Source organism: Poecile atricapillus, chromosome 13, assembly GCF_030490865.1.
Source record: "Poecile atricapillus isolate bPoeAtr1 chromosome 13, bPoeAtr1.hap1, whole genome shotgun sequence".
Classification (NCBI taxonomy): Eukaryota; Metazoa; Chordata; class Aves; order Passeriformes; family Paridae; genus Poecile; species Poecile atricapillus.
The window spans coordinates 780001-790929 of NC_081261.1; the positions used below are offsets into that span (position 1 = coordinate 780001).

The window sequence follows — 10929 nt, forward strand, 5'->3', positions numbered from 1 at the left end:
TATCAATCACTGCACATCAGAGAACATTCTGGATATATAATTGAAATATGTGTGTTTACAACTCCTTTGGAATTCCATGGCCACTGCTGAACGAGCAATGTGCTGCACAAACAGCCCTGACCCTGTGGGAGATGCAGCGTGTGCAGGCAGGCAGAGACCTCACGGACACATCAGCAACCGGGGATTCAAATCAAACACAAATCGCTCTTTGCAGTCTCCCCTCCTCAAGGTGCTCCCTTCCTCCCTTTCAAGTTCTGCCATAACAAGGCCTATTTTTGCAGACATCTTCCTCCTCTCCCTTTCCCCATCCTCCCATTCCTCCAAAGTTCTTTGAATAATACTTTTATTCTCAGTCTGATTCAAATTATCCTGTTATTAACACTGGTGTAATTATAGTGTGTTTTTTACCATTATAGCTAAAACAATGTTTTATTGTTGAATAAAGCATTTATCATGATCATGATAGCATGCATTGTCATGACACCAGCACTGTGTAACTCATGTACTAAGCAAGTACTTCTATGAGTACCTTTACTCTTCCCAAACTGGAGCCATTTCAAGGTCTCTTGTGAACCCCAATTCCCTGTCCAGGTGCTGTTCAAGGCCAGGTGGGGCCTGGAGCACTCTGGGCTAAGGCTGGGATGAGTTTTAAGGTTCTTTCCACCCCAAAGCAGTGGGGGATTCTGGCACTGTGTGGCAGCCCCCAGTGCAGCTGGAGCTGGTGCCTGGGCACTGGGAGGTTCCTGGTGTTTGGTGCAGCTCCAGGCGGTCTGTGCTGCCCTTCCCAAGGCATCAGGAAGGAGCAGCAGTGCAGCTGCAGTGCCTGGCCTCCCCTTGAACCCCCAGACTGTGTCAGAGCACCCCCTGCCCCGAATCCATCCTGCACTGATTCCCTACAGCAGGGCTGAGTGCCTGGTGCAGAGAGAGCTCAGCAATGAAAGCTCGACCTAAGCCATCAGGAAATTCTAATAATCTAAGCAAACCCAAACAGATTTCTCGGCAAAGAGCATTTCCCAAGAGCAGATCCCAATTGCACAGCCCAGTGCCTGGGATTTGGGTCTCATTTCCCTGCCCAGTGAGCTGCAGCGAGTCACACAGCTCAGCCAAGGGGCACTAAGCCACAGCCATCAGATGCAGCCCGCACACTGTGCAGGTCTGGCATGAAAGCTGGCATCTTCTCAGCCTTCAAACACTAATTTTCCTGAAGTGTAAATCTGCATGAAGCAGCTTACAGCACCGTTACTGATCTCTGTTTTCCGTGGCTGTAGTTCTCTGCTGTTACTCCATTCAGCTCTACACAGTGACACATTTCCCTGGAGCCTGTTCTCGGCACCGCCGTGGATTCTGCACTGTCACATCAGGCTTGGAACAAGGCTGGATTTAAATACAGTAATTTCACCAGCAGAATATTACATACACAGGTGTAACAGAGTGACTGTAACTTGTCCTGAGCCAAAATGAATTTTAGAAAAAAACAAAACCATACAGATACTTATAGCAGGAACATGGCCTGTGGATCTCGTGTGCCCTCACGGCTGGTGCTGGGCTCCAGGACACTGCCAGAGCTCAGAGCACATCATGCACGGGATGGAAACTGCTTCTGCTGGAATTCTGAGCCTCATCACCACACTCCCCTTCAGAAAGGGATAAAACAAGGATAAATCAGCTGATTGTGAAGTTTCAGCTGCCGTTCCTCAGCCGGGGCTGTCCCTGTCACCTCAAAGGCAGCAGAGCCCGCTCGCTCCTCCCTGCGCCCAGCCCTGCGACATGAGAGTTAATAAAAACTGATTCTAATTAACAGCTTTCTAAAGGCTGCTAAAATCCTTTTCCCTGGCCCTGAGGATAAACAGTGAGTGACACTAAAAGGAGCTCCTTCACATGAGAGCATCTTCCCAGTGCCAGTCGTGTTTCTCGATTCCCCTCTATTCGCAGGTCCTGCAGCTTATTGGGAGGGGTGGGCCAAGAGCCGGGCTGCAATAAAGGCAAGAAGGTTCACAGCTCTGTGTTCCCTGTGTGGCCGCAGGGGAATATTTCTTTATTACGGATACACGAGAGGAGCGATGGGGCAGCACCGGAGCCACACCGAGCCCACACCGAGCCCGCACCGAGCCCACACCGAGCCCACACCGACCCCGTGTGGCGGCGCTGGGCCTGGGGGGCGGTGCTAGGCCTCAGGGGGCGGGGCCGGGGATCTCGGGGGGCGGGCTCGGGGTTTGGGGCGGGACCGGAGATCGCGGGGGGCGTGGCCTCAGCTCGCGGGGGGCGGGGTCTCAGCTCGCGGGGGGGCGTGGCCAGGCTCGCGGGGGCGGGGCCAGGCTCGCGGGGGGCGTGGCCAAGACAGCGGCGGGGCCCGGGTGTTTGTTGCGGCGCATGCGCGGAGCGGCGCGCGCTGTCCCGGAAGTGGAGGCGCGGCCGTGACACGTCGCAGGGGCCGCGGCGGCGGGAGCGGGGCCGGGCCGGGGCCGCAGGTGGGGCCGGGACCCCGGGCGGGGCAGGGAGCCGGGCAGGGAGCCGGACCCGGGCAGGGAGCGGCCGGAAGCGCGGGCCAGGCACGGGCCGGAGCGGCGGGCGGGCCCCGGCGCAGCGCGAGGTGCCGGGGCCGCGGCGGGGCCTCGGGCGGAGCCGCTCCGGGAGCGGTCGGGACCCGCCGCGCTGTTCTCTTGCAGAGAGGGCGATGTCCGGGTTCGACGGCTTCAACACCGAGTTCTTCCAGTCCAGTTACAGCATCGAGGAGCAGGCGCAGCCCTACGGCTACAGCGGGCGGCCGTACAGCAAGTAACCGGGGGGGCCTGCCCGGGACCGGGCTCGGGGGACACAAATCTTAACCCGCCCCACCCCTGCCATGGCAGGGACACCTCACCCTGTCCCAGCTGCTCCCAGCCCAGCCCAGCCTGGCCTTGGGCACTGCCAGGGATCCAGGGGCAGCCCCAGCTGGAACCTGTGCCAGGCTCTGCCCACCCTGCCAGGAACAATTCCTGCCCAAAATCCCACCCAGCCCTGCCCACCCTGCCAGGAACAATTCCTGCCCAAAATCCCACCCAGCCCTGCCCACCCTGCCAGGAACAATTCCTGCCCAAAATCCCACCCAGCCCTGCCCTCCAGCAGGGACATTCCCCTTCTCCTGGCACTCCAGAGCCGTGTTCAAAGTCCCTCTCCAGCTCTCCTCTAGGCTTCCTTAGGATACTTGTGGGACAGTCTGTGTCTCCAGGAAAGGTTTGGTGCTTCAGCCAGCTGCTGGCTTCTGGAAGTGAGTCCTGGTTGCTCTGTTCGATGGAGAGCTGAACTCACTGTCTGTAAATGAAGATCTGAAAGAATTTTGTGTTGAATTCTTTGCCTGGTAGATTTGACAGCAAGTGTTAGAAGATTGAAGGACAAGTTATCTGAATAATCTTAATTATGTGAGAGATCTGCGTGTCCTTGGGGGAAGGAAATACTGTTCTTCTTCATCTCTGTGTCTAGTCACTCACTTGGGAACTAGAAATGAGTGTCACCTAAGTGAGCCTGCAATGTCCTGGTGGCTCCAGGCTGCAGCAGGGAGGTGTGCTGGGTGTTCCTGGCCCAGGGGGGATCCTGGCAGCCCCTTGTGAGCATCCAGCCTCGGGCTGAGGGCTTTGGTCCCTCTGTGTAATCCCTGAGGTGAATGGAGCAGCTCAGAGCCATTTGTCACCTGAACAGGATCACGGGGCTGTGCTGGGGCTGGGCTCTGCTTACACAAGGAGTTCTGCATTTCCCTTCTTTCTGTTCCCATAGTTAAAGATTTTGGAAATGTTCATGGAAATCTCTCTGGTTGGGATAGATTAGTGGCAAGAATTCCTGAAGGGTTCGTTTAGGGCAGAGGGTGGCTTTGATTGGGGTTTTTTATGGAGAGCCTGTGTGATGGGATGTTTTAAGGCAGAAGGAGGGGATTGCTGTGATTTAAGGCAGAATGAGGGGATTGCTGTGATGTTTTAAGGCAGAAGGAGGGGATTGCTGTGATTTAAGGCAGAAGGAGGGGATTGCTGTGATGTTTTAAGGCAGAAGGAGGGGATTGCTGTGATTTAAGGCAGAAGGAGGGGATTGCTGTGATGTTTTAAGGCAGAAGGAGGGGATTGCTGTGATGTTTTAAGGCAGAAGGAGGGGATTGCTGTGGTGTTTTAAGGCAGAAGGAGGGGATTGCTGTGATGTTTTAAGGCAGAAGGAGGGGATTGCTGGGATGTTTTAAGGCAGAATGAGGGGATTGCTGTGATGTTTTAAGGCAGAAGGAGGGGATTGCTGTGATGTTTTAAGGCAGAAGGAGGGGATTGCTGTGATGTTTTAAAGCAGAAGGAGGGGATTGCTGGGATGTTTTAAGGCAGAAGGAGGGGATTGCTGTGATGTTTTAAGGCAGAAGGAGGGGATTGCTGTGATTTAAGGCAGAAGGAGGGGATTGCTGTGATGTTTTAAGGCAGAAGGAGGGGATTGCTGTGATTTAAGGCAGAAGGAGGGGATTGCTGTGATTTAAGGCAGAAGGAGGGGATTGCTGTGATGTTTTAAGGCAGAAGGAGGGGATTGCTGTGATGTTTTAAGGCAGAGGGAGGGGATTGCTGTGATATTTTAAGGCAGAAGGAGGGGATTGCTGTGATGTTTTAAGGCAGAAGGAGGGGATTGCTGTGATTTAAGGCAGAATGAGGGGATTGCTGTGATGTTTTAAGGCAGAGGGAGGGGATTGCTGTGATGTTTTAAGGCAGAAGGAGGGGATTGCTGTGATGTTTTAAGGCAGAAGGAGGGGATTGCTGGGATGTTTTAAGGCAGAAGGAGGGGATTGCTGTGATGTTTTAAGGCAGAAGGAGGGGATTGCTGTGATGTTTTAAGGCAGAAGGAGGGGATTGCTGTGATGTTTTAAGGCAGAAGGAGGGGATTGCTGTGATTTAAGGCAGAATGAGGGGATTGCTGTGATGTTTTAAGGCAGAAGGAGGGGATTGCTGGGATGTACTGACTGGAACAAGCTTTGCCTTGCAGGAGGTGTTTCAGCAGCAGCTCTGGCTGTGCCCTAACGTGGGGTTGTGCTTTGCAGGCACTATGGAGGCTACGAGTACGCCCAGCAGGGTGGCTTTGTGCCCCCTGACATGGTGCAGCAGCCCTACACGGGGCAGATCTACCAGCCCACACAGAGCTACTCCGCAGCCTCAGCACAGTCTTTCTATGGAAGCAGCTTTGAGGATGAGCCTCCGCTATTAGAAGGTATAACTTTGCTGTGGCCTGGGTCCAGAACTCTTCCCAGTTTGGGGATCAGTTGGTAGCAGTGTGTGGATTCCCTGCTGCTGGAAGTGCTCAGTGCATTTGAGATTCTCATTGGTTTGTTTTGGAGCTGTGTTTTGGCGTGTGAAATCCTTGTTCTGGTGTGAACTTCTGCAGGTGGAAATTTGTGCTTTCTTGCTTCACACCAGCTGCCAGTGGTAGATTAAATCAGTTCACTGGGAAATCTGACTGTGACAAAACACTTAATATTCTTCTTGTTGCATATAATAACTGTAACTGCCCACTTTGTAAAACAAAAAGCTGCAGGTCCTTTTTGTTGATTCTTGGTTAGGAGTGTTTTGTTGCTAGCAAGGAATGCTAAACACTGCAGAAGTGCCTGTGTGGAGTACAGCCTGTGCAGAGTGCCAGGCTGGATACTCAGCTAAGTCTGGCTGCTGGGATCAGTTTCCAGCTTATTTCTGGGTTTTTTTCAGTTCCAAACAACTGAATAAACCCTCAGTGGTACTGAGTGGAGAGACAGGCATCTGTCACTCCTGTCACCTGTCCCCAGCATACCTTCTACCCCCTGGGCTTTTTTATTGAAAATATAACTTTATTTACATAAATAAAATAGGGTCAGAAAACTGGGCTGAAGGGACCTCTGTGAACCTGGAACTGTGTGCTTGGGCTCTTCCCTGGTTCTTCAGAAACCACCTGGGCACTTCCCAGCACGTGAGACCCAGAATGTGTGGAGGCAGCAGGAGGAAAGAGGGGACAGCTCAATTCCCTGGTGGCCATCACGGGTCTGGGGGAGATGGGAGGTGGAGAATCAGGGAAGACAAAGAGTGGAGAGTGTGGGGCAGCCAGGAAGGGAAGAAATGAAATCCATGTTCTGTTCACTTGCAGAATTGGGGATCAATTTCGACCACATCTGGCAGAAAACACTAACAGTGCTGCACCCCCTGAAGGTGGCTGATGGCAGCATCATGAACGAGACGGACCTGGCCGGGCCCATGGTCTTCTGCCTGGCCTTTGGGGCCACGCTGCTGCTGGTGAGGCACTGCCACGGGGGCTGCTGGGCCTGGGGCTGCACTTCTGCTCCCTTTCTGCAGCTCTGGGCCTGGAGGCCAGGACAGCTCTTCCTTTCCATGGAGTGTCCTGAGTGGGGAGGGACCCCAGGGATCATCAGAGTGCACAGGACAGAAATTGATGTGTGAATGGAAGAGGCACTGGGGCCTCTCACACTGTGGGGGCAGGACTGGAGTGTCAGGTCACTGGAGCAAACCTGCTTTCACACTCCTTGTGTTGCTCAATGGGCCTGGCACTGCTGGAGCCTGGACGTCTTTTCTAAGTGAGCCTAATTGGAATCAGGCTGTGCTTTAATGACTCATGAGTGTCAATGTTGAGATGAGAGCAAACAGTGTTCCATGGCACTGAAAGCTTCAGGAGTTTTAATCTGCTTTAGCTTTAAATGCTTCAGGCACTGCTTTTCATTTCTGCCTAAACTTTCACGTCGCTGTGACGCTTTGGTACCAAGGGGACTTCAAGCCTACTTTAATAAGTCACTTTTATTTATGGAAAGTAGGCCAGTCCAATTAATGAACATATTTATAATAGATACATTTGAATTTTCTTTTCCTAAAAATGAATTTCTCCTGTGTGTTTTTTAAAAAAATCCATGGGATGTGGTGAAAGGAAGTGGGCTGAGCCTGGCACAGAGGTTGCAGCAGGTGTGATTGTTTCCTGTGCTGCTTGGGAAGGAGGGGAGCTGGGTCTAGGCACATCCAGTGTGGAAGTTGTTGGAGTGCATCACCCTGGAAGCTGCACAGTCCTGTGTCCTGCAGGGGGGGAGCCCTGGCAGCTGCTGGAAGGGAAGCATCAGTCTCAGCCTGGGAAAACCAGGAGAAGACCTGAATACATGGACATAACCCACATGTGCTTCCCACGTGCTGGTGAACAAGCAAAGTTTGGGTTTGGCTTTTTAAAATCTCTCTCAGCTAGTCCTGAGTTTACACTCAGTTCTTGGCAGCTCAGCCGCAGCTGTTCCTGGGATTTTTTTATCATTTTCCCTGTGCCATAGCTTTGTGTATTCTACCACAAATTAAAGGACTTCAGCTCTGGGCTTGTCAAGAAGTTCCTGAATTACAGTTTTGTTGTCCTTACACACCAGTTCTATAAAGATCATTATTGCAAGTAATCAATCAGCATAAGAAGTCCTTGATTAAACCCTAAATAGTTCCTGGGCTGAGATCAGAGAACATCAGAACCTGCTCATTAAGATCCACAGAATCAGGAGGAATTCCAGGCTCCTGGAGCATGGGGTGTCCTGGGACTCTGGTGGGGAAAGACTCCCTGTGGGATGGGAGTGAGGGAGCTGGGGCTGGGGGACAATGCCTGTGTTCAGGGTGGATAGATCTGCTCCCATCCCTGTGCTGGTCCCACTCTGCTCCCATCCCTGTGCTGGTCCTATCCCTGTTCTGGTTCCATCCTGTTCCCATTCCTGTCCTGGTTCCATCCTGTTCCCATCCCTGTCCTGTTCCCATCCCTGTCCTGGTTCCATCCTGTTCCCATCCCTGTCCTGTTCCCATCCCTGTCCTGGTTCCATCCTGTTCCCATCCCTGTGCTGGTTCCATCCCTGTCCTGCTCCCATCCCTGTGCTGGTTCCATCCTGACCCCATCCCTGTTCTGCTCCCATCTCTGTGCTGGTTCCATCCTGCTCCCATCCCTGTGCTGTTCCCATCCCTGTCCTGCTCCCATCCCTGTGCTGTTCCCATCCCTGTCCTGCTCCCATCCCTGTCCTGCTCCCATCCCTGTGCTGCTCCCATCCCTGTGCTGTTCCCATCCCTGTGCTGTTCCCATCCCTGTCCTGTTCCCATCCCTGTCCTGTTCCCATCCCTGTCCTGTTCCCATCCCTGTCCTGTTCCCATCCCTGTCCTGTTCCCATCCCTGTCCTGTTCCCATCCCTGTCCTGTTCCCATCCCTGTCCTGTTCCCATCCCTGTCCTGTTCCCATCCCTGTCCTGTTCCCATCCCTGTCCTGTTCCCATCCCTGTCCTGTTCCCATCCCTGTCCTGTTCCCATCCCTGTCCTGTTCCCATCCCTGTCCTGTTCCCATCCCTGTCCTGTTCCCATCCCTGTTCTGGTTCCATCCTGTTCCCATCCCTGTGCTGGTTCCATCCTGTTCCCATCCCTGTCCTGCTCCCCCCTGAGCCCGTGGTGTGCCCCCCTGCAGGCTGGCAAGATCCAGTTTGGGTACGTGTACGGGATCAGCGCCATCGGCTGCCTGGGCATGTTCTGCCTGCTGAACCTGATGAGTGTGACCGGGGTGTCCTTTGGCTGCGTGGCCAGCGTGCTGGGCTACTGCCTGCTGCCCATGATCCTGCTCTCCTCCTTCGCCATCGTCTTCTCACTGCAGTAAGTGCTGCCACTCCCCTCGGGCAGAGATTCCTCCTCAGCTGGGGAATCATTGACATTCCTGTGTGTAATTTGAATATGACAGGAATCTTTAGCAAGGGCAAGAATTAATTATCAATGGCTTCAGGTATTTACTGGAGGAAAGGGGGGTGACTCCTGGCTTTGCCTCTAAGTCAATTAACAGCTTTTGAATACATAGACTCCAAGAGTAATCTCAGGTTTGTTTTCAGCCAGCGCTGAATCTGACAGGTCTCAGCACCTGTAAAGTCTAAAAGTAATTATTACTGAAGATGCAAATCAGGATTTTACAAATACAAGAAAATGAGAATGATTTCTCTTGGCTCTGTGAATTTAGGGATTAAAGAAATAGCTTGGCACAGTTCTTTTACTCATGGCTTTGAAATTTCATATGCACAGAGTTAATTTTGAGGGGGCTTTCTACCATCAAAATTGACTGATAGTGTTCTAAAATTCCAGAATCCTGGAATGGTTTGGGTTGGAAAAGCTCATCCAGCTCTACCCTCTGCCATAGGCAGAGACACTTTCTGCTATCCCAGGCTGCTCCAAGCCCTGTCCAACCTGGCCTTGGACAGGATCCCAGGGGCAGCCACAGCTCCTCTGGGCACCTGTGCCCAGTGCTTTTAGTGGGAATATTTCATTCAATGCCAAATGCTGAAATTCACCCCACAACCTGCACAAGCTGTTGGATGAGTCCAGGTGTGACTCCTGGAGCTGGATATACCCAGGGCTTACAGGAATTCTCTTCTTTCTGCCTTTCCAGGGGGATGATGGGGATTATTCTGACGGCTGGAATTATTGGCTGGTGCAGCTTTTCCGCTTCCAAGATCTTTATCTCTGCCTTAGCCATGGAGGGCCAGCAGCTGCTCGTGGCCTATCCCTGCGCGTTGCTGTACGGAGTCTTCGCCCTCATCTCCATCTTCTGAACAGACTGGGGGACTCCAGGGGGCCAAAAGGAAAATCCCAGCTTGGAACAAGGACTTGGACCAGAAACAGCTGCAAACAACTGTCTCGTGTTGCTATCATGAAACTTAGACCTGTTTGAATCACCTGGAACAATGGAAAATGTCTCGTGTTCACTTTTTTAGGACTTTGAATACTGTTTTCGATGACCTGGGGAGTCCAGAGCTTTAATACGTGTTCATGCTTATCAAGTTCCTGTGATTTCTTTCCCATTCCTAGATCTTTAGAAAAAGTAACTTTCAGTTGTTTATTTGAGGGTTGTGATTTTTGTTCATTTTTGTTTCGTTTTGTAGGGGAGGGCGAAGGGTTGCAGTTATAAATTGGTAGATTTTTATCCAAAAGAGTTCAAGGAGCTGCCATGGATTTGGGGGATTCTAGAAAAATCTGCAGGAAAGAGGAGCCTGTTTCCTGACCCCTCTCACCAAAAATGCACAAATGAACAAAAGGAATTAGAGTATTTCCTGTACTTTAACCAATATCCTCCTAAGCTCTCCGGTCTCTATTATTTGTTCATTTGCTGTGAGAGTATTTCAGGATTTAAGATACTTAAATTATGAAGTAGAAAACAGATGCTTAAAAGTGAAAGGGATCTGTAATTCTGTCACACTTGAAACATGACCACATTGGGGTGTCTGTAGCTTTATGTTAACTGGGGTTTCTGAAGGACGTCAGCAGAGGTTCCTTCCCTCATGGTGCACATTCTGCTGGATGAGGAGGAATCTCTCTTGCAGTACTTCCAAGGAAAACACCGTTTGGAAAACGTTATGCTTGTCAGTATTGTAGTTATTGTAAAATAATTTAAGGCATATTGATTAAATTTTCCTTAAATTTTGAAAAAGGTGTTTGATTTTCCTAATCTTTATTTTTGATGTACACTTACAAAAATAGAATCTTTAATGCTGAAGCAAAATCATGTTTAAAATTGAGTTCATTGGTGTTTGCCTCAGTGAGTGAAGAGCAGGAGGGAGCCCTGTGCTGTGTCTGTGCAGATCAATGGCATTGATTGCCAATGAGCTTAATTAAACACAGTTCCAGGACATGGAAGGGCTCCCTCAGCTGCTGAGCAAGTCAGGTTCTAACACTGATATTGTACTTTGGGAACAGCTAATTCAGCTTCTCCTGCACATTCCAGGGGAAGTTCTTAAGGCCTTGCAGTGATTCCATAGGTACCTTCCAGGGTGCTTACCCAGGTATTAAAATACTATAAATGTTTTCTTTCACCACAGCATGAGCAAACTTCAGTGCACAGGAAAAACAACTCAGTGTTGCCCTGGCAGCAGAGCTGCTGAGTTTGGAGAAACCCTAGGAAAAGGGATTTATTTAGGTTTAAATGCTCACA

General features: G+C 51.3%; 1 protein-coding gene across 1 annotated transcript; it reads left to right on the plus strand.

The window, feature by feature from the left end:
- Positions 1-2336: 2336 nt before the first annotated feature.
- YIPF5 (Yip1 domain family member 5) lies at positions 2337-10428 on the plus strand. The gene is made up of 6 exons (XM_058848495.1): positions 2337-2468; positions 2667-2775; positions 5033-5199; positions 6103-6248; positions 8428-8609; positions 9391-10428. Exons 2-6 carry the CDS (start codon positions 2675-2677, stop codon positions 9551-9553), a joined length of 759 nt encoding a protein of 252 aa, XP_058704478.1. The 5' UTR covers positions 2337-2468; positions 2667-2674; the 3' UTR covers positions 9554-10428.
- The last annotated feature ends 501 nt before the right edge of the window (positions 10429-10929 follow it).